The sequence below is a fragment of the Colletes gigas genome, unplaced genomic scaffold (genome assembly GCF_013123115.1).
Source record: "Colletes gigas isolate AHSC1104 unplaced genomic scaffold, ASM1312311v1 Colletes_gigas_Sc00010, whole genome shotgun sequence".
Classification (NCBI taxonomy): domain Eukaryota; kingdom Metazoa; phylum Arthropoda; class Insecta; order Hymenoptera; family Colletidae; genus Colletes; species Colletes gigas.
In genome coordinates, this window is record NW_025106639.1 from 8,921,433 (window position 1) to 8,943,684 (window position 22,252).

The following is a 22,252-nucleotide window of genomic DNA, read 5'->3' on the forward strand; positions in this document are numbered from 1 at the left end:
TTCGACGACGTTTCGTTCCGAGCCAAATCCCTGAGACAGAAAAAAATCGATTCAACGTGGAATGACCCTAAGCCTCGTCTCGTAAGGTAGCGCGATAGGATCGAGAAATGAAAACGAACGGATTTTTTGGGACGTCTTTCTACTTCGGGTCACGCGGCCATTTTATTCGAAGCGAAACAGATCGCCCAACGGGTTTGATACGTGACGAATAGACCACGGGAAACGGAAAATTTATCAAGTTTTTTTTACCGTGGAAGATGTGAAAAAATATTCGAAAAAAGAAAGGATAATCGTGCCAGTTTTATTCGTCGGATGAAACGATCGTCTGAACGGTTTTCGGTATCTTCGCCGGTACAGGGAACAATTAAGCGACCTCGTTTCTGATCAACCACCCTGTGCAATTTTAGAAATCCATATATGTTAATCACGATCGGTGAAGATAATTTATAAGAAAGTTTCTATCTCCTCGAATGAACGTTCCAATTCCTACCGGGAACGCTCGACGAAGTTCCCGGAGTCGGAAATCAATATTCAGAAGCTCCAATAATGGGTTACGCTTACGAACAACGCGTTTCGTGTGAATCTTGGAATATAAACATCGGTTAAGGGTGGGTCGAGATGTATTATTTTTTGGTAACTTTGAAAACTTTATCGTTAAAATCCCACACGAGTTTTATGCTACAACGTCGACATTCCTGTTCAACCATGATTCGATAAACAGGTTCTTATCTCACAATCTCTCTTTCTCTCTCTCTCTCTCTCTCTCCCTCGTCACGTGGTTTCATCACCGAATTCGTTCTACGCTTGGACTCTATTCTCCCGATTGATTTCAGAGCGATCGACCGTAAAAGTTTCGAAAACTCGCAGGGAAATATCTAGGAGAATATAACGGGACCGATCTATCGGCCATGGGGATCGATAGAAAACGCGATCCACGGCGGAACAGATTTTCCAGCGAAAATTCAGCGATATTCGTTCCCACAGTTTTGAAACTCGATATACATATTCGACTTACGAGCGTATAAAAAGTTCTGAATTCTATCTTTTTACGGTAGAGCCGACAGCGTAAACAAACTTGGTTTATTGCTTTTATCTCGATAACCGTCGAATGCTATCAAAATGATCGTTATACAAGGTGTTTTAGATTTAAATTGCCAAACTCGAGGTACGAGCGTGGAACCGTAAAAGAAATAAATTATTCCTCCGAAGTTACAAGACTTGGGAACGAATCGCATAAAAATATCTCTGTTCCCATGGTCCAAGTTATATTCGATTTATTACCAGAAGAAGAATGTCATTATTTCGTTTAATTCGAAACGACTGGAGGCAAGCATTACATCTATCGATAACGGAATTAATAAACATACCAGTAACCTTCGATCGTAAAAACAGAGATATTTCGATCGAAAGTAAAACGAGCGAATATATTAAGTTCCCTGGTTGCTGGAAAACTTCAAACGGCTCCGAAAGATCCCTAAGAGGGTCCAATTATTATTAGAACCACCTAGCAAGCAGATTCCTTCGATCGATCGATCTTTTCGAGTCTGCTCTAGCCGAATATGCGTTTTCTGTACTCGCAGACCAGCGAACTGCACGCGATAAAAGTGCATTCTCCGTTGGTATAGTCTCCCCTAGCAGCGTGTCTCGCGGGCAGAAATTACATAACGTTCCTCGTGAAAGTACACGCTTTTCTTTTCCTCTTCGAGCACAACCTGTTTCGCGTTTGCCTATTTCAATTGCGTTATCGCGAACTTTGTACGCGAACCTTCGATTCGCCAGGCGAACGCGCAGGCGTTGTTATTTTCCACTTTCGTTGGAAGTTTCGCGAACGAACATTTCAAAAATGTTCGAAACGAGATGGTATTTGAAAAAGGAAAGAAACGTAGACATCCTTTCTCTCCCTGGTTCTCCTACCGATCACTATTCCATTGTACTTTACGCGTCTCGATCGGGGAGATGATGCGTTCCGCTACTTTTTCATCCTTCGACAACTTTTAACGCGCTGCCAATGTTCAATGTTAGAAACAGTTACCTTTTTTTCTTATACGACCCGAGATAAACGCGACGCGCACGCGCGAGCCAGTCGATTCGACCGATTAATAGCTGCGTTCGTAAACGTTATCGAGACCGTTAACGGTGCATTTAGACATTCGCAGTTCGATTAAAAATCGCGATTCGGATCAGGGATCGCTCGGTCATGCGGCGTACGAGCGTCTCAGCTTGTCCAAGAACGTAACAAACGTTCGGTAATTTTTTAATTATCCTTGAATATCCTCTGGATAGACAAAAATATTTTAAGCACCAACGCCTTACGTAACGATCATACGTATTACGGTGTAGAATCGACGAGAAAACAGTAATTTCCGCGTTAATAAGCAAGAGAATATACTTATTTCTAAGAAGACATTATCACACACAACAATTTATTACTTTAAATACACATTGTTTTCTTAATAAAATCCTTTGCCTTTTATTATGGTAGGTAAGTCACTGACTAGAATATACTATTTTAATAAATTGTACAGTGATCTGCAAATTCGACATTGATTGAAGATCATACATTTTTTTTAGAACTATGTCACAGTAAACTTCGTTACAAAATATATGATTTCTAACTTGTACACATGTATATCGACACTGAGGAACTTGGTGCCAAAACCATTCGGACAATACCCCAGATCTCCACTTTAGGGCACTCGTATAAAGTAACATAACCGTCACATACTTTTCTTATCCTCTTAAATATATAAATATGTGCGACCACGACTGTCCACACCGTCGTTATTTAAATCGTACATGCACAAATTATCCAAACTACTTGTTCCGCTATTTTATTGCCTCGCGCGCGATTATTATCTCGAATATGAAATAACATAATTACGTTCGTGGAACGGAACAACCTTAAGATAACGCGTTGGTTGAAATACGGGCTGGACGGTGACCAGGCGACAAGCCTGAAAATTCAAGGCTGGCTGGATGAAAACACGAGACGAGCGGTTAAGGAATCACCCTCGCATTCCGAAACGATGGGAGAGCGTCGAAGAAAAATAAAGAGAACGCCGTGGCGCGTGAAAATCCGACGGACGTACGAAAAACACCGCGGTTCTTCGATCGAGCGATCTCGACGCGATAACGACCGATCGTACAATGAATATGAACTTTAAGCGCGTGTCGCAGCTTCCGCGTGCGGCACAACGCTACCGCGTTACGTAATCGTGATACGGTTGTGTCGTGACGCGAAAAAAAAACCCGCCAACCCGCGCGATTCCCCCGATGCGGCGTTCAGCGCGCGAAACAAGGCGTTCGGATGGTAAAATTCGTGTATCGCGCGACCGCTAAAAACACGTGCGATCGTTTCGTCCACGTGGGTAACGAACGAGGCTCGATAAAATACAGGCTGATCAAAAATCAGTAGCATAAATATGCTCGAAACTTTCTACCATTTCCACTGAAATGCAAAATACATACGGTGTGCAAGAGGTTCAATATAATTTATGCACACCCTGTACATACCCTTCGAACAACGAACAACCGATTATCTTATTTCCAAATCCGGTGGTAATCGACACGAAATACATAGTGTTTTGTTCACATACAGTTTCTGAACTAGCGTACGGAATTGTTGGTTTATTTGCACAGCCGTGAAAATAGAGGCACGGTTTTATTCGAATTAATTCGTTCCAAGTAAACACATCCAGACCCCGTGTATAATTTGAAATACTATTTTAAATAGCGAACGGGCGAAGTGGATGCAAATAAAAACGGTTTCGAAGATATATAAACCAAAATACCATTCGTCGATAATTAAATATTTTTGTTAATTAAATACTAATACGCCGTTGGGAACGCGACGATGTCGATTGGAGAAAAAAATTCGATTCGCTTTGTTTCTCGAAACCATGAATGTTAAAGCCAATTTCGCACTGGAGCGAACTGGCGGCACGTTTCTGCCTGCGGAACCGGAAGTGTCACGGTTAACGGAAACGAATTCCTTTTGGCGCCTCCAGTGTGCAAAATTGGGCGGAACGATTATGTCTATACGGTATAATCGTAATTAATGTAACGTGTCCAACGTTTGATACAACTATTCCTATCAACACTTGAACAGCTGATTTGTGCACACTCGTGCATGCTTTTATTATGATTACAATTCATAATATAAATAATATCATTGATAGAATAAAAAATAAAATATTTGATCTATATCCACGCACGCTCTTGTTTCACTGTATATGATTAGCAAATGTAATTATAATCTATACTTATTGTTTCCGGTAGATAAGAAACACCGTTTCCTTTTTCTTTGCGGCTACTTGTTGTATTATTTAATTTAAGAAAAAGCATATTGTTTAATGCGTCTGTGCTTTTTATACGTATATGTATATCTATGTATATTTTGTAAATACACCTTTATATAAATATATTCTGTTGCTTATTCCTGGGGAACCACATGTTTGTATCGACTGGTGTCGATACGAGTGAAAACTTATCTTTAAAATAATTATACGTATGCGATTCGTGATACGGTGGGAAAGTTAGGCTGATATAACTTTGACATGCCTGGTCTAACAGATCGGTGAACGACGATGTTGATAGACGTGAAACTCACGGCAATCTGTTCGTTTGCTCTAGCCAGAAAATTCACCTAAAATGGATTCTGTCCCCAAAGCCGAGCACAAAACGGAACGGCCACGCGATTTCGAAACGACACGGTTTAAACAGCTTCGCGTTCGCGAAGATATATTCGAGGCTACCGAACGCAACGAACCTAACCTGACTGACACTCGTCGGTGGAAATACCTCGAGGGTTGGTGAACGAGAACGAAAAATCGAACGGGGCGCGCATTTTCGACAAGCAACAGTTCCCATTCGACTTGGATCGATCGTGGTCCGAGAAGTATGTCGCGTTAACAGAAAAATGCAATCACTGGAGAAGATATAGCGCGTGAATCCTTCGGACTTGAAAGTCGCGGAAGACGAACAGTTTTTCTAATCGCGTACGTTCAATTGCACGCCACGTTATGATTCACTCCGCGGTCCGAAGTAGTCGAGATTTTTTTTTGTCTTTTTCTGGAAAGTATCAGCGTCGCCCGTACGAATATGTCAGCAGGATGGATATAATCGCGGATCGTATGCACACGTATGCATTTATTAGGAACTTACAGCACGATCAGTGGCGGACAAGCGCGCAGCACGTTCGGTATAGAGTACACCAGAGGCATATACCCGCTCCAAGCATACACGTATTCATACGTTCTCATCGCACGCGTCGCGACGGAGCACGCAGACATCGACGACAACGAAGGCGACAACGGATAGGAGAGAGAAACAGAGGGCCAGCGAGCGACACACATATGTCGTTGTGTGGTACGCGTTAACACAAATACAGTGTGTGTAGCTAACCGCGCACTCGTGTAGACGCGAGTTCGTATAAAGAGGAGCGGAGCACATTCACATATAGAGAGAGAGACATACACAACCGACGGCAACCACGGCGCAACGAGGAGAGAGAGAGAGCACTCGTTGTTGTTTACGTTCTACATCTGAGCCGTAGAAAGTGCACAGAGGATACCACGACGTGTCCCTCTCAATGGCAAAGACCTACTGGGATTTCCTTACTCTGCTTGTGACGTCCGAAACCTCTCGCATGATAGCCTCAAACGCCGCTCTCTCCTGCGCTTCCTTCTGTTTGTGCAGCGCGATCTTGTCACTGAATTTCCGTGGATTCGCCATGATGGCTGGGGCACTAGATTTTCCCAACACTCGCGAGTTATCGTGCACCCACTACCGTGCGCGCCTCTACCCCCGCTCGCGAGTTACCCTTTTCACCGATCGCACCAATAAGGGCTCGCTAAATTACACACCACGTTCGAACCCGTAACCTACTGCCTTCTGGATGGCACTGCCGATCACTGATACGCAAGATTATGCGGCGCAGCGCGCCACGCGCATCGCGCAGGAGCCGCTTTTCGCGGGCCCATTGGTCGCATTGCTCCCCCACCATTCTGTCGCACCCGCAATAAAAAGCCGACGACACTTTTCCGGGTGTTCCGAAAGCCCAAGTTCTCTTGCCTCTTCCCAGACATTCTACTCGATAGATAACGCAGATTAATACCTGTGTTTTATAACTAACTTTGTTATGCGAGCGAAGAGAAAATAAATATCATCTGCTTTTCATCTTGTCTATCGTTGTATGTTTTTCACCGTTTTTCCCCTCATCTTTCCTACAATATGCATAAACAAACTTTTTCTTACACTGTTCCTTTTATACCTAATCCTAACAATGATGAATTATTCCTCAATAATTTCTCTTAGAGATGTAATTCAAATATTATTTTTTCTGCAACTACAAAACTTTGAAATATTTATATCGTTTTTGTTTATATTAACCGAGACGACGCTTGATTTAAATCAATTGTACAGTTCTTCTATATCGATTGAGAAGGAAATAGATGGATGCATGCATCATCGATGTATAATATGTCCGAAAGCACTCCAATGAACTGCGAAATAAACTATGCATATTTTATACATTTTCCTTAGAGACGTCGACGAATGTTTAAAAAATGATGGAGTAATTTCCTTTTGTTTAAAGTATTACTGACACTTAACAAATAAAAGTGAATATATTTTTCTGAAATTCATTAAAAGATTTTCTACTCGATAAATGTTTTATTTAAAATACAATAAAAATTTGAAATGCAATAATAATAAAAATGACAAAATTCGACAAGGATGCTTATATTGAATGTTTACCATTAAATTTGTATAAAGAATTAGTTAATGCATTGAACAAAGATGAAGCTTGGATGACATTAGCAAGTTATGTAGCTGAACAACTGCAATACTCATGGTAATAAAGAAACTGACGATTAAACAAAGTAAGTAAATTGTATTGTATATTAATTATGAATTTTTTTCAATAACTTGGAATCTAGTACTTCATGGATAAAATCTTTGCAAGAAACAAAACAGCCTGATGATTCACCAGGACAGAGACTGCTCTTTGAATTAAACATTAAAATGTGCACGGTAGAAATTTTACGTACAATGTTGGATGATTGCGGACTTGCTAACATTCTTTCCATTATATCCGACCCAGGTATAATGACGCGCATTTATTCGTTAGTTCTTGAACAAATTGCATACTTTTTATTTATAATCGTGTGTTTAGAACCTCTGAAAATTATTGTACACCCGATAGAGAAATTGCAAACCGATACTTTAACAATATCGTTCGGCCGGCATCTTCACTTGTATTGTAAAGCAATTGGAATGCCACCACCAAGTTATGCATGGTATCACGAAGATACGCAATTGCAAAATTGTACCTCTAGTGAACTTGATATTACTATCAACAGCGCTTCTCAAGCAGGAAAATATAAATGTAAAGTGTTCCAAATTAAAAATGACGGAATTCTTCTATCAACTTTGACCTCAAAAACCATAACTGTACAAATTTTTCCCATACCCGTTACAATAGAGGAACAACCACAACCAATTTTAGAAGTTAAAAATCATGAAAGTTTTACGCTTCGCTGTAAAGCCAATAGCTATCCTAAACCATATTATCAATGGTTTCATGATAATACAAAATTAGAGGGAGAAGTTTCTAATACGTTACACGTAAGAAGAATATTGTCCATTGTTTATGCTGTATTATTTGATATTGTCCTAAAGTATGTTATTTATAATTCCAGATAAAACAATTTAGTTCAAGACACGAAGGGAGATATTACTGTTATATTTATAATGACTTTAGCGAAGTATACACTCAAAGAGCTTGTGTAATGGTAATAATAGATATAAACAATATTTCTTGTCCCTACTTTATGACTATGTTTTAATTTTCTTGTTACATTATTCGACAGCTTGATCTTCCGCGATTAAAAGCAGTCGCAAAAATAGCTTTAATTATTGCAAACGGCGAGTATGATTATCACGAGTGTCTTTCAAATCCTAAAAATGATGCTGCTCACATTGGTAACCTCCTTAAAGAAATAGGATTTGAAGTAATTTGTCTGTTGAATTTGTCAATTACCCAAATGAGAACTGTGATCAAATTATTTAGCAAAGCCCTGGTTGAAGGTGTATATGGTAAGGTATTACAAAACACGAGATATAAAAGATGTACAATTTAAAAAATAAACCTTTCTTATATAGGTTTATTTTATTTTGCTGGCCATGGTTTTAAGATGCAAGAGAGTTATATGCTTGCAATAGATGCACCAAAAACATACTTAAGAAGAGATGCAATATGTGAAAGCGAACTACTGGCTGCATTTCTTGAAAATGATCCTGAACTGTTAATTATTATCTTAGATATATGCCAAACTTTACCTTCTAAGCAAGTCTTTGATTATTTTATTTTCTCTATAGTCATTTCTCTTTGTACCTAATTCATAATGTACATTTTCAGAGAATTTAATCCAGAAATTTACAACGAAGTGCCAACAGTGAATGTATATAAAAGCAAGAAAAATCTTCGAAATTTAATTCAAGCATACTCGACATCTAGCCATCGACCTAGTTATGAAAGAGAAAATAGTAAATATGGCTTATACGTGACGCATCTTAGTAAATATATTAATAAAGATATACCAGTCACAAAATTATTTGAAAACGTAGGGAAGTGTAAGTGGTTGAATTTCTCGATATGTTGCGCGTGTATATTACATTATGGTGGCACAAACATTACATTTTAAGGTTATGTTTCTAGCGATTGATAGTTGTTTCAAAGGCAAAGAACGCAATCAAATTCCAATGTTTGCTTCGTCCATTACAAAACCATTTCGTCTTACAGATGCTACTTATAAAAGTAATTTTTCTTTTCTTGATATCGTAATGTGAATCATTATTACTAGGGGTGTGCCAGAACCCGAAATCTCGGGTCGGGACGGGTACCCGAAACTTTCGAGATTCTCGAAATATTCGAGAGCTCGACCTCATCCAGATTCATCACGACCATCGGGTTCCCGCACACCCCTAATCATTACTATTTTAGTTATTACTTTAAAGTAATTAAATCGTTACAGATAAACCCCCAGCATCTATAAGTTACTTAAATGAACTTATATCATTTTCAACAAAAACATTAGATGTAACTTTTAAACAAGCAAATATATGTACCAAAGTTACTATATCATTATTCATGGAACCTTATTTAAACTTAATAAAGGTGAAACTCCCGGATTTGCAAAATGTAGAAATAAATTTTTTTAATTCTGTTCCGGCAAAACGAAATAATTTATATCACAAACAACATAAGAAAGAATGCTGGATTCACAATCCTCAAGTTAACGATGTACGTATTCTTTTTTTATTTTGAAAAATTTTTATTGTTATGAAAATACTGTTATAATTTGAGATCTGTTACAGGGACCAGTAGTTATCTCTATATCTAAACATGGAACTCCTATTGGAGCAACCTTACTACACATACAAGAATATATACCTTGTTTACTAAAAGTTATAAACTCTTGAATATAAATGTTCATACTTTTATTTTGTAGTTTTTAAAAAAGAAAACAACACATGAAATTAAATGTGATATCGACGGTACATACAAATAAAATATTTACATTTGTTTGATTCATACATGCATTTACCTTTTCAGTATGGAAGTGGACTACTTAGAGATGTTTTGTTTAAGTGTTTTCGTTAAAACCCTATTAAAAATATAAGGCAATTTTATAATTTGTGATACACAAAAAAAAATATATTGCAAACAATTTATTATTTTACTTACACATGTAAAATGGTTTACCACGGTTATTAACCACGAACCTCCTACACCATTTACATACTTTCTTTGAAATGTATAATTGCAAGCAACAGAATGCCCAGCCGGTATGAAACTCTTGAGGAACATCTCTAATTCATTTTTTTGAACATCACTTGGTTTATTTAATGGTATTATGTAAATACCAACATACGATACTTCAATAATAAAATCTTTATCTGCAATACATTTGCACGACATTAAAGGAAGTAGAAAAGAAAACCCTGGTATTACCAAATTGAAAATACATATTTATAAAAATAATTTATGCTCTCAAAATTTTTAATATAATTACCTTTATCTTGATCTCTTTTGATACTTGTAGTATAAGGAACAGGGTCCACCAACCAGTCTTGACGTACAGCTATTAAATTTCGTTGCTCTGGAGTCAAACGGCTTACATTTTCCTTTAATATTTCTAATGTTTTGTCTTCTACAAGGCCATTCAGTTCTTCATAATTTTCATTAGCCAATGCATGGGATACTATATCCATGGCCTAAAAAATTACTGCGATCTATTTTATGTTGCAAATAAACCTATTTAAGATTATACATGTTTTTATAAATTGTTTCGCATTACTCGAGGTTTTTAAAAAATAATATTAACATATAATAATCCATTACTAAAGTCTAATAAAATAAATATATATAATAATTATAACTAATTCGATAGCAACTAATTGAAATATAATAAATTGTTAAAAATATCATACTTGTCTTGCTCCTCTATTGAATTCGTTTAAACTAAATTCCCTGTCAATGGTAAATGGAACATAAATTCTAAGGAAAATTTGGCTATACCAGAGACTTAGTGAAGGATTATGATATTTTGGAACGTCCATCAAACTTGGTAAATTAATTTTTTCGTTAGGTGTACTCGCGAATGGCCGGTAACGTATCGGAGGATTCAAATTTATCGTATTCATACATTCGAATTCTGTCCAATAATGAATTAATTTCTTTTTATCTTGATTCCTACTACACATAAGAAGGGTTGTGAAAGATCGTATTTGCGTGTGAAATACACATTTTTTTAATACCAACGATAACATTTTGCTTTTGTTTAAACTATATTTCAGTACAAACAAAGTGCATGCAAAGCGATTCGTCTAACCTATACAAGTCGGTGAATTGATATTATTCTTCGTTTTACGTAATAATGTACAAAACTTGATAAACGTTAGTATGGTGTAATCATATAGTGTAATAAATTTCTAATGTTAAATTTTATAATTGTTTACACATTCATCACAACATTTTTGTACGTAGATTGATCGTGTAACGGTATAAAATTCTTCCTACGATCAGGATTATGTTGCCATCTGGTATGAATGATATGAACATCCATAAGAAACTAGTTAAATTTTGTTATTACAAACATTATTTGGACAAAAACAAATATCTATAGGTACCAATGGTCGTTCTTAAGAGCTGGTTCCAGTTCAGAACCTTCAAAAACTCATTTTTTTCCACATTAATCACTTCTTTGACGTTTGAAATGGGTATCTGGTAACATTGCACTGATCCCACTTCTCGGCGAGAGTATCCAGAGTATTTCTCGACCGAAATTCACTTCTATTTGTCGTAAACTGTTCAAATTTAACATTAGGTTTAATTTATACGTACAAGATTATTTGATACTTGGTTCTACATTTGGGTTAGATCTGTATTAGGAACATAGGTTCTACATTTGGGTTTTAAGGAACTATAAAGACTTTTGTAATTTTAACCTTAAGTTCTAATTATTCACAATGAAATTAACAAGTACTTTATTCGCAAGAATGGGTAATTTGTCGAAAAGATATTCGAATTTACCGGATCGTTACATAAAACGTGTAACCGAACAAGTACGGAGGTTTGGTTTGGATACACTACGATTGTTTACATTTTCTTCCTTTCCGTTTATACTTTGTTCTACACGTAGGTAGAGTGGAGAACACCTCGTGGAAAACCACAATACCTTCCGCGTAAAGTGGAACATAAGCCTTACTTTTCCATTCATCGACCATGGACACACGGTTTTCAAGCTCAAAACAAGTTTCGTAAGAGTCAGACTTTTACGCACGTCGAACCTATAAAGAATTGGAGTTACTTTCGCGGAGATCGTGTATGTTGTTTTCGATCGTATTTTTGTACAACGAACCACTATGTACTATTAAAATGTCACTCTTTCAGGTGGAAGTAATATATGGCCCTGACAAAGGAAAACAGGGAATAGTAAGGGATATTATACGAGAGAGAAATTGGATTATTGTTGAAGGACTTAATACGAAGCTAGAATGTGTTGGTAAATCTAAAACTTTCCCAGGTGTTTATACTCGTGTAGAGCAGCCTCTACTGGTTCCTTCGCAAGTCCAATTAGTGGATCCTGCTGATCTGTAAGACATGTGCATTATAGAAAATGATATATATATTGTATGCAAACATGCGTGTGCATATTTATATATTTTAGAAAGGGTACAGAAATAGAATGGCGGTATACAGAGGATGGTACCCACGTGAGAGTGTCTTCTAGAAGTGGTAGAATAATTCCAATACCTCGTTCACACAACGAAACAATAGATTATAAATCCCCTGAATTATACGTAGAACAACCTAAGGATACCTCAGCAGGTGATGTACAAGAGGTAACATTTGAGGTATGTAACTAGTATGACCTAATAGATACATATCATTTTTGATAGCTGATAATTCTTATTATTTTACTATATCGATACTCAGGCTAACTTGAAAACATTTGAAATGGATATTATGGATAAAATGGGTATCAAAGAGGATCGTGTACCTAAAAAATATTACTGGTATTGATTCTGTTATATATGTAAATGATAGTTTAATAAAATTTGTAATGTTCATTAAGTATGTACATATGTGTGTTTTATTTTGATGTTTCCCTTAAAAATTTTTTTTTTCTTATTATTATTCAGATATTTTTAATTATTCGGATAATCGAAAAATTCGGACCATACGTTCAGCTCTGGTATTTAGTATTACGTATACGAGACCAGGCGTATCGTCCGTTGTATGTTAAAATTAATAGCAATCCGGATTTAAAAAAAAAAATTCCACACCACATCTCTGCAGTTCGATTGCATGATTTATTATCGAGAAAAGTTACATTGCAGCGTTTTCTATTCGTGAATCGCGTATAGAAAATATGTAAGAGGGAAGAGAAGCATACGTAACATTAATGAATCAAGCGATTAATCGAATATTTCGTAAATATCTATGTTAGATTAAAATATTTTGTTACTGTGGATTGTTTTTTATTTTTATTTAACGCCTGTTAGTTTTATTATTAACACACATACATATCACAGCACGATTTTTAACAAACGCAAATCTAGAAACGAATGTCAGTCTACATTTAAATACTCCAGTAACGTAATGCGTTATATTAACATTTCTTCTTTTTTTTTTTTTATATTACATGTGACATTTTTCTAGGTCTGTTGCATTTCAAATTTTTGCACATTATTCTTATTTACAAATCTTTCTCTTCTATTACGTCATAACATTTCGTGTATACACACAAATTGCGAGACTGAAGCATGTCGATATACACGCTTGTTTGTTTCTTCGTTACGATCGCAGCGGAGGATAATACTAGCTAATTAGGACAAGCGCTCCTCCTTTTACTATGATTAGATGTATTGAAAACAATGCTAGAAGATATAAATTATAGTCGATGGGTACCGCAACAAAATGAAAAAGGAAAAGAAAAAAAAAAAAATCTCCCTGAAAACCGAGGTATCCAAACAATTATTTAACGTTACCTCATTATATAAGCACGATATGTAAATCCTAAGTAACATTCCAACAGAATATTCGTTATTCTTTAACAATAAGAAAATACGAAACGAATCGTTAACGTTAGAACGTAATTTCAAACACGAGATTCGCTACAGAATCATCGATACAATTACAAATTGTATCGTTCCATCGTTTCAACAAGGGAATCGAACAGTTACGGTTTTCAGGTTAAGATATCGTTATATCGTTCCACGTATTTTGTAGCGTCTCGGTGTAATATATTTAGAAATACGTTTGTTCGTCGATTACGGATCGTGCACTTCTATAGCCGTATTTTCTATCGTACTCCTCACGATTTTTGCACGATACGTTTACCTTAATTGACTACCGTTCACGATGATTTGGTGGCAGGGTGCCTGACTAGGAGGTTTACTTCACCATCGTGTAGTTTCTTCATCAGAGACCACGCTTCGATTCTTGACATTCGCGTTACATCATTACCGTTCACTTCTAACAACTGGTCCCCTGCTTTTAAGGCACCTGTCTTCTCAGCAGCACCTCCTATTTCAAATAAACGAATCATTGTTACCAGCAACAAACATTTCAATTAGAACTCTTCCGTTAGAAATTTGTAGAAAAACTTGGTCTGCAAAAGGGCAAAATTTGAATGTTATCTGCAAAAAGCAAAATATAAACACAGATGAGGTATACGAGTAGACCTCGCATTCAATATACTTTTTCGAACTATTTTTCTAGGGCTCTAAAGCCCCGTTACTATTTTCCCACTGCGTGGGAATTCGGAGGTATGCCTATTCACCAAAAACGATTATAATTGACCCCCGCAACTGAAAATAATTTTTTTAGAACGATTTGAATTTAACCCATCTCGATTTTTCTTAAAATCGGTGTCCGAGTCGGCAGCGTCCAAGAAATTGTACCGTACATTCGAGGGGAAAGAATACGGAAGAAATTATCGAACGTACCGGTAAATATTTTCTTGATCATCAGCGGCCTGTCCCCGAGAGGACTGTCTCTGCCCCCCTCGAGACTGAATCCCAGACCAGCGCCATCTTTATATACCGCTATAACGGAGGGTGGCCCCCAAGCAGTATCCTCCGCGACACCGTTCGTCTCGAATCCTTTCAAACAAAGAGCAGAAAACCCTTCGGTTGCCGCGATCGACTCGGAATTACCTTTTTTAAAGGTCTCTCACCTTCGATGATAGTTTCGACGCTCGCGGTTCGTGACTTCAACTTGTTACACCCCTCCTCAGTCCTTGCACGAGAAACGACCAAAACGACTTCCGACCTAGGTTGCTTGAGCACCGTTAAGCTCTCTCTGTGCGTGAGATCGCGCGTGCTTCTACCATTTATGCTCAGAATCCTGTCTCCTCGTTGCACGCGGCCGTCCTTGTCCGCTATGGAATGCACCAACACACGATGGACCGTAATTTCTTTGACTTCGCAATCGGCACCTCCGGCCAGCGTGATGCCAACGCTGCCTGTGGGGTTCTCCTTATGAAGAAGCACGACGATCACGTCGTGAGCGCCTCGAGCTTCCTCGAGGCTCGCCTCCTCCACCAATTGCGCCAGTTCCTGCTGCGAGATCAGGCTCGTGCTACTGGCCAAAGAGCTGATGCTGCCAAATTGTTCGCTGCAACATCTATCCGTGTCCATGTCCGTCCCGATCGGGGACAGATTCTCGTCGATGCTGCTGTCCAGGCTCGGGAATCGGTTATGACCTGTCCCGGGACTCGGATGTTGACCGGACGAACAGTTCACCTCCATTTTTTCCAGAGCCTTCTTCATGTCCGTCACGCTGGCGCTCCTTCTACCAAGGTTCCTTGTGGTTGGAATCTTGGACAGCATCTTCGACTTGTCCAGTTCCACCATCTCGTCGCCGCTGTCGACGAATCTCGATTTACCCAACGTCGGTATCTTCGAGACGAACGGCTTCTCCTCGTTCCAGGACTCGTTCGAGGTCGTCGAGTTTCGCCTAGCGTATCGACTGTCCCTGGACTCCCAAAGAGATCTACTTTGAGTAGCGGACAGAACGGTACTCTTCTCGGCTCGTCCCTCGACGCTCTGAGCACGCGATAACTTCACATCCGCCTTTGCGTTCAGAATGTCCTCCAAGCTCATCTGGCTCTTGGATCTTCCGAAGCTGCCTTCGTCCACGTGTATAGCCGATCTGGATCTACTCTTTGTCGTGAGGATCGTCAGAAGGTCGTTCTGGTCCTCGGATGGCCTCTTGGATGGCACGCCCGAGCCGAATCGTTGCCTGGAAACTTCCATCGGATCGGACTCGTCGTTGATCGGGTTATTTCTATTTGTCGGCGAACCGAGTAGCTGCTGTTCAACCGCGTTCGATTTGTTGTTCTTCGGCGTTTTATTTGCAGGGGCAACGTCCGCGATGTGAGGCTTTTTCTCGACCTTGTTGGCTGCTTTCATCTCCGCGGACTTGGCGAGAGCCTTGGCCTCCGTGCGCACCCACATCTTGAGGTCGTTCGAGGGCTGTAGCATTTCAGATTTGGGTGGTCGTACGACCGGCGGCGGGACGCTCCTCTTCGGAGGCAGCTTGGGTTCTTCCTCCTTTTGAAACGAGTTACCGTCCGCGAACGTGTCCGTCACCTCTATGTAAGCGATCTTTACGTCCTGCGGGCTCGAGACCGCCTTCACGCGATTCTTCTGGTGCGCGTCGTCGCCGTTCTCCGCGATGCTCGAGCGACGTTCCTCGTCGGCGAACTTCCGTTGGATCAGCGGCGATCCGTTCAGGTCTCTTCCGCTTCGACACCTGGCGCTCGCCAAGATGTTCTTGCGATTTATGGCCTCTACGCTTTGGGGCTTCAGCACCCTTCTGGAGAGAGACTCCGCGCTCGCTTGGGAACCGGAAGTCAAGGTGGAGGAGGTGCTGCAGTTCGTTTCGGTGCTGTTGGATCGTTTCAATTGCCTTTGCGGTATCTGGGAGTTCCTCGCGATCGACTCTATCGGCTGCGGCGATCTCGGGTCGGAACCGCTGCTGCTGGACGACGACCTCTCCGAGGCGAACGTTCTCTCGGCGAGGATGCTCGATCTGGCGTACTCCCCAGCGCTTGACTCCCGAGCGTACGTTCTGGTCGGGCTGTCTATGATCAGAGCTCGATTTCGGTAGTTGGTCTCGGTGGAGACGTACGATCTCTCGGACGAGACGGTGGATCGTTCGGAGGGAACCGGTGACATGGGAGGACTGAAACCCCGGGAGATGCTGCTCTGCGAGCTGCTCACCGCGGAATCGTTGTCCGAGTCGTCGTAGTCTATTCGCGTCTTCCTCTGTACAGCCTTCGGTCTGTTGCGCAGCCCCTCGGGCGAACTGGCCGTCGACGCGTACTCGAAGCTGTAATCGCTTCTCGTGGGGCTGCAGATGCTCTCCAGACTCTTCGGCGGCTCGGAGGACATCGTCGGGGTCGTCGGAGTCGCCTGGGACGTTTTCACGGTGTTGCCGTTCACAGAGGAATTCGACGACGACGAGCCATAAACCGCGAGGCTTTTCCTTTTGAAGGCCGGAGAGTATTTCGAGTGTATCTGAGGAGCTGGCATCTTGAAGGACGTCGTGGCTTTCAGGGGCATGCTCGCCGTGCTCGCGTTACTCGCCAGAGAACTCTGGGAACCCCACTTATCCTGTATGTTGGCTTTCGGTAGCTGATGCAACAGAATGGAATCCCGCGACTTGATCTCGGGCAGATCGACGATGGGCGCGTCGATGGGTATGGCTTCCTTCTCCGGGATGACCAGACCCCTGAGCTTGGATATCGACCTCCTCCTCTGCTCGATCAGCTGATTCAGGCTGTTTCTCCTGGCGTCTTCGCTGGGCCTTCTGAACGTGGAGGCGAGAGAGTTGGTCCTGGAGATCTGCGAGATGGCGGAGAGGTCGCTGGGCATGGAGACGCGATCCTGGCCGTATGGCGTCGATCCGGAGAAACTGGTGGCGCGGGCGATCGCCGTGACGGGTTTCAGTGGCACGTTCGAAGAATTCTGATTGCTGGCGACGTTGTTTTGCGGGCTACCGGACAGCGTTGCGTTCGAAGCGTAGCTCTTGGATTTCTCGAACGTGCTTATCAGCGGTTTCGGCGGAACGACGGGGAACGTTTTCGAAACGTGAATCGTCGGCGAGGCTAACAACGGACTCTGAGGCACGCTGGGCGACCTTTGCCCGTACTTCCTACCGGAATCTTGGCCGACGTTCCTGCCAGAATCGGTCAAGTCCAAGGAACTCTGCGTTCTGTCCGCGAAGAATGAGGTCCTCTCCTTTTGTCCCGGATTCTTCTCGTCGCTGCATACGTCTTCCGTGGACTTGTACTTGGACAGTCTTCTGCAGTTGTTCGTCGCGGCTGCCACCGTGACAGCGTTCGGAAACAGGGGCCCGTCCAGGCTGCTCTGCGACGAAAACATGGCGATCTTGTCCCTGACGGACCTCTCGGATTTGTCGTCCTGCCTCCGGAGCTGGCCGTTCAACGAGTACTTCTTCTGCGGCGACTCCGTGTTCCTCGCGTACAGTCCGATCGTCTCCATCTTGGGCGGGCCTGGTGAAAATAAAACAATGTCTAAAATCGTCCTAGGATGTTGTTGGTGGATCGCGGAGAAACAGCGAACGAACGTTACCTGTCAGCGGCAGAGGCGGTGGCGTCTCCAACGGCTCTTTCTCGTGGTCCTGGACTTCTTCGATAACCGACGCGTCTTTGTGATAGTAACCGGTGATTTCGATCTTCTTCTCCGATAGTAGGACGTTACCGTTACCCTGATTCCCGTAGCTGGAATAGTTGGTCACGGACGTGGTTTTTTTAACAAAGTCGTCCGCGACATAAGGTTTGCCATCGTCGACGCGGGACTCTCGAACGGAGGCGCTCGTGTCTTGGCACACGCTCTCGACGCTGGTCTTGCCGTTTATCTCGATGCTCGGCAGACCGACCTTGCTCACCTCCTGACAGACGTTCTCGACTCGGTTCACCCTGCTATCGGACAGAATTATGCTCTCCGAGCTGACCGCGTTGCTCTCGATCAGCTTCAAGTTCTCGTTGCCGACGAACGACTCGCTCTCGTTGCAGACGAGACCGCCGTTCGCGGTCATCGTCGACGCACTAGTCGTCGTCGTCGATGTCGTCACGAATCGGTACTGCTGGTTGTTGCCGCCGAACTCTTGGTACGCTGCTGGAAACTCGTCCCCGTCCGGGGGTAGGCGCTGACCGCCTCCGCAGTTGTCCATTCTACCATTTACCGTCTCTGAAATCACACACGAACCAGCGTCAACGATACGTTTACCAATATTGTACATGCTTATACGCATCCATTAAAAATGCACGTTTGGTTAATTTAAATGAACTGACTCCGAGGAACGTGGGTGTAGGATAGACACGTGTGATCGATCGCGTGTTTATACTCGGAAATTAGTAGAGATCGACGGCCCTCGAACGGAGGAATCTGTTTTATATATAGAGAACAATTAGGCGATCGGTCGAACCGGCTGTTTTCCGTTCGCTGTAATCGAATTCGGAGCTCCGTGCGTGTAGAACCGATGAAATCACGCTCGCGTGCACTCGCCGGATAGATGTTGCAATCCGTCGTCCGACCGATCGACGTTCGTTTGCTCGCGATCGACTCCGGACCGTTTCGAATACGCTTCCAAGCGGATTGCAACGGCAGCGGCCGGTGGGAGGGATCGCGTTTAATAGAACGTACCATCCAATTCCGATAAGAGCAACCGATGGATTTAAAAGAAAAAAAGAAAAACCATCGCGTACTCGCGTGTGTTTCTTGTACGTTGTTTCTGCGTTTATCGCTCCCCGGCAACCGACCGGGTGCTGCGAAACGCAGGAATTTCAATTTACGCGAGAGCACCGAAGGAAATATTCCCATTTAGTTCGGCCCGGCTCTATCGTAAAGACGCACCTTCGTCGTCACGGTTCGCGTTTACAGTTTTTTAAACGGACGTAGACGATAGCGCGGTCCGAGCGAACGTACAAACAAGATTACGAAGGTTCTCCGCCGGTTGATCTGGATTTTCCAAAGGTCAATCAGGAATTCCAGCGCAGAAACGGAGCAGATTTTTCCGCCACTCTCGCCGAGAAACGACTCGCGCACGCTCCATATCGTATTCCACGTTTATAAGAAAAAAAAAGAACAATCGATCCTCCGTTCTCGTCCAAATCGTCGTTAAAAGTAAATCTCGAGACTCGTCGCGAAACAAGGACACGTCGTCCGCGAAAGAACCCACGAGAGTCCTGGTTATTTTAGCCGATTTACGCAACAGCGTTACTTTCACGCTTGACGTTGGGCGAGTCCGGTCGAGCACGCGCCGCGCGGGAATCGCGCCCGCGAGCGTACCTCTCGCGGATCCGCGGTTTTTTCGCGACCGGTCGATCGAATCCAAGGATTTCTACATTCTAACGCTCTCGCTGATAAAACTTGACGCGCGCACCAACGTTATCTGCGCCCGCGAAGCGTGTTTGTCGCCCGGCTCTTTCGCTCCGAGTCGCGAAAAACGCACGCGCGCCCGGACAAATATTTTCAGATACCTTTCGAATCGGACGGTTTTAGCGCTTCCGCGTTTCACTTGGCTTCCGAAGAGCTGTTGGAACGAAATCGTGTCCCACGGGGGATGAATGTCGCTCGTTCGAGAAACGATATAAATCGAAAGGAATCATGGTTTTGGTCGCGGTGGATCGATCGGGAATATTAAATGTAAATCTTCCGTTGCTACGAAGCAGTCAGTAGCATCGAGAGGTCTGCTCCAACAATTGTAACTTCCCTATTATCCACAATTTCAATTGACGTCTCGACGATAAGGGAGTCGGCGTCATTTATAGCTCGATAGCAAATTTATCATCCGCGCTGGCCGTCAGCAGCGTGCGCCCAAGCCATAACATTTCGCTATCTCGGGTACACGATTATTAATTTTAGAATGATTTCTCGAGTAAAGTATTATTCCAAAGGACGGTGTAACGTTTCTTGCGCCGTACATTACCACTATTGTACCAGTAACAACGTTAACTTTGCAACATTTTTTTCTGTTTGTAAAGTGTTTCTTTGGTGATCGAGTGTCCCAGGGTTAATCCACCGCTGGCAAAACGCGCGTCCCGTTGCAACTTCTGATCAACATTCCCGGCCGGCTGCCGTTCGATGGAACTAATCGCCGATACACGTGCAAACCGGAGCGCTGTTCCCGTATCGCGATGCACCACGTGCCATCGGAAATTCCATTCACCGGCAGCGGAGAATCGCGGCAGCGTATTATGTAATTCGTAGACGAACAGCGCCTACGAGTTTCCTGTTTCTACCAACGGCGTTCCGGCCATTTAACAGAAACAGAGAGAACCTCTCGTATCGCTCGCAAACTTACACGCCGCTTGGTTTCCGCATTCATCCGATTCTCCGGACGATCGACATTTTTATCAGGACTCGAGCTTTTTTACGCGCCACGATACCGAGGATCGGGTTCCCGCTGCGAACAGCCAAGTCAGGATCCCCCGGGGGAACGGAACTTGCGTTAGATTCTCCGAGCAAAAGGGACTTCCTTACGCCAACCAGAGTTCTTTATTACTCGAATAACGAAGGGAGGGTTCGGTTATTTCGAGTCTAATATCCCCTGGTGGTGGAGGTTACTATCGTTCTGTCCAGCAGCTTGGAATTGGGTCTGAATAGAACTATTGGAGAGTTTTGCTCTCAAGAGTAAAAATCCTAACGAGTGACTAACCAGCTACCGGCACGAAGACTCTTCTGTTTGCTCGTGTGAAAGGGCACTTATTCTCGATACCGACTCTCAAGAATAGAACCGAAATGGACACCGGGCATTAGAGTACACGCGGTGACTTTTGAAGCGTGCTCGCATGTGTGCGCCGCGAGGTGTCGAGTGTAATTTAGTTTATTGTTCCATCGAATAATATAGACTCGAGCCAGAAAGAAAAGACCCAAGTGAAAACGTCCTTACGTGCAATGAAACTGGGGGAATCAAGATTGGGTCGTTCAAGTACCCTTCCTCTATGATACGGAGAATGTTAAGAGGGCTAGTTGATCTTTGCCCCCCTGGTAAGTGGCTAGGGGGTAGATTAACATGCTTGTAACCATCACGATGGTACAGGTACTGCAAGCACCAAACACTCGCTGGATGCACGGAGAACTTCCGTTTTAATTCGATCAAATCGCACGCGTTTCGCGTTCCAGCAACGGTTGCATTCGTCGAACGCACACACGGAACGCTCGGGCTATCCCCGATATCGGTACAAATATGGTGCGATCGCTGGAACACACAAACACGCCACATCGGAGCGAGTCGCGTCTCTCGAGTACACGCGTATCGTCGATTAGTCGTGTCCGCCGGCATTCGGCTAGGAATTTTAATCGGTACGTCAGCGACACGCGCGTGTGCCTCGAGCTCGTGGGTGGATCTCCTCGGCGAACGTGATTTCGAAATCGTGAAATCTCGTTCCCCGACGCCTTGTACGCTCGATCGAACAAACGTCAACTCCTTTGCCCTCCTTTTCCACACGACATGGAATTACGATTGTTTTACCAGGGTGACCAGGTTTTCAGAAACGAACGGACCGGAGAACGTTGGACACCCAAAGGGAAAAAGGCTTCTCGTGACTCGGATCGTATAATCGAGCGATCGGTAAGTACAGACCTCGAGCGTGTCGAAAAATCGGGCATCCGGCAGCGTGCTCCCTGCGTCGGGCTTCCTCACTAGCGA

The 22,252-nt window shown here is 42.7% G+C and overlaps 5 protein-coding genes across 14 annotated transcripts in view; 2 read left to right on the forward strand and 3 right to left on the reverse strand.

Annotated features, from left to right (window-relative positions):
* The window catches only part of LOC122397694 (CREB-regulated transcription coactivator 1-like), a 38,615-nt gene extending 32,650 nt beyond the window's left edge, over positions 1-5,965 (reverse strand). For all 5 annotated transcript variants that reach the window (XM_043397035.1, XM_043397033.1, XM_043397034.1 and 2 more), the window contains exon 1: positions 5,620-5,965. In XM_043397035.1, the coding sequence (XP_043252970.1) occupies positions 5,620-5,733 (114 nt within the window). In that variant the 5' untranslated portion in view covers positions 5,734-5,965. The remainder of the gene's footprint in view (positions 1-5,619) is intronic.
* Positions 5,966-6,553: 588 nt separating this feature from the next.
* On the forward strand, positions 6,554-9,609 carry LOC122397696 (mucosa-associated lymphoid tissue lymphoma translocation protein 1-like). Of its 3 annotated transcripts, XM_043397038.1 has the most exons (10): positions 6,554-6,853; positions 6,939-7,102; positions 7,175-7,626; positions 7,701-7,793; positions 7,872-8,097; positions 8,164-8,347; positions 8,420-8,634; positions 8,720-8,818; positions 9,036-9,304; positions 9,379-9,609. In XM_043397038.1, the coding sequence occupies exons 1-10, from the start codon at positions 6,717-6,719 to the stop codon at positions 9,481-9,483; spliced, it is 1,944 nt and encodes a 647-aa protein (XP_043252973.1). In that variant the 5' UTR covers positions 6,554-6,716; the 3' UTR covers positions 9,484-9,609. The 3 variants fall into 3 exon arrangements, with proteins under 3 accessions (XP_043252973.1, XP_043252972.1, XP_043252974.1); XM_043397037.1 differs by having other exon boundaries at positions 6,939-7,626; XM_043397039.1 differs by lacking the exon at positions 9,379-9,609 and having other exon boundaries at positions 6,939-7,626; positions 9,019-9,187.
* Positions 9,503-11,085, reverse strand: LOC122397698 (m-AAA protease-interacting protein 1, mitochondrial-like). 4 transcript variants are annotated; one of them, XM_043397041.1, is made up of 5 exons: positions 10,896-11,085; positions 10,495-10,756; positions 10,077-10,278; positions 9,749-9,960; positions 9,524-9,668 (listed from the first exon to the last, which is right to left on the reverse strand). In XM_043397041.1, the coding sequence occupies exons 2-5, from the start codon at positions 10,705-10,707 to the stop codon at positions 9,648-9,650; spliced, it is 648 nt and encodes a 215-aa protein (XP_043252976.1). In that variant the 5' UTR covers positions 10,708-10,756; positions 10,896-11,085; the 3' UTR covers positions 9,524-9,647. The 4 variants fall into 4 exon arrangements, with proteins under 4 accessions (XP_043252979.1, XP_043252976.1, XP_043252977.1 ...); XM_043397042.1 differs by having other exon boundaries at positions 10,495-10,759; XM_043397044.1 differs by lacking the exon at positions 10,896-11,085 and having other exon boundaries at positions 9,503-9,668; positions 10,077-10,318; positions 10,495-10,624.
* A 259-nt stretch (positions 11,086-11,344) lies between these two features.
* Positions 11,345-12,589, forward strand: LOC122397699 (probable 39S ribosomal protein L24, mitochondrial). The gene is made up of 5 exons (XM_043397045.1): positions 11,345-11,628; positions 11,706-11,888; positions 11,957-12,159; positions 12,234-12,420; positions 12,503-12,589. The coding sequence occupies exons 1-5, from the start codon at positions 11,533-11,535 to the stop codon at positions 12,587-12,589; spliced, it is 756 nt and encodes a 251-aa protein (XP_043252980.1). The 5' UTR covers positions 11,345-11,532.
* A 98-nt stretch (positions 12,590-12,687) lies between these two features.
* LOC122397700 overlaps positions 12,688-22,252 on the reverse strand; it is a 42,270-nt gene continuing 32,705 nt past the window's right edge. The window contains exons 7-10 of the mRNA XM_043397046.1: positions 18,172-18,789; positions 14,748-18,092; positions 14,518-14,673; positions 12,688-14,095 (exon numbers count right to left, since the gene is read on the reverse strand). Of these exons, the coding sequence (XP_043252981.1) occupies positions 13,926-14,095; positions 14,518-14,673; positions 14,748-18,092; positions 18,172-18,789 (4,289 nt within the window). The 3' untranslated portion in view covers positions 12,688-13,925. The remainder of the gene's footprint in view (positions 14,096-14,517; positions 14,674-14,747; positions 18,093-18,171; positions 18,790-22,252) is intronic.

Excerpts from the sequence above, each read along its gene's own strand:
- LOC122397698 (XM_043397040.1), bottom strand. The coding sequence starts at position 10,833 with ATGTTATCGTTGGTATTAAAAAAATGTGTATTTCACACGCAAATACGA. Across the intron at positions 9,961-10,076 it reads CAAAAGAGATCAAGATAAAG|ATAAAGATTTTATTATTGAA; the intron begins GTAATTATATTA and ends AATGTATTGCAG. Across the intron at positions 9,669-9,748 it reads TGGTAAACCATTTTACATGT|GGTTTTAACGAAAACACTTA; the intron begins GTAAGTAAAATA and ends TATTTTTAATAG.
- LOC122397699 (XM_043397045.1), top strand. The coding sequence starts at position 11,533 with ATGAAATTAACAAGTACTTTATTCGCAAGAATGGGTAATTTGTCGAAA. Across the intron at positions 11,889-11,956 it reads GTTACTTTCGCGGAGATCGT|GTGGAAGTAATATATGGCCC; the intron begins GTATGTTGTTTT and ends TCACTCTTTCAG. Across the intron at positions 12,421-12,502 it reads TACAAGAGGTAACATTTGAG|GCTAACTTGAAAACATTTGA; the intron begins GTATGTAACTAG and ends ATCGATACTCAG.
- LOC122397696 (XM_043397037.1), top strand. The coding sequence starts at position 6,717 with ATGACAAAATTCGACAAGGATGCTTATATTGAATGTTTACCATTAAAT. Across the intron at positions 8,635-8,719 it reads ATTTGAAAACGTAGGGAAGT|CGATTGATAGTTGTTTCAAA; the intron begins GTAAGTGGTTGA and ends TTATGTTTCTAG. Across the intron at positions 8,819-9,035 it reads TACAGATGCTACTTATAAAA|ATAAACCCCCAGCATCTATA; the intron begins GTAATTTTTCTT and ends AAATCGTTACAG.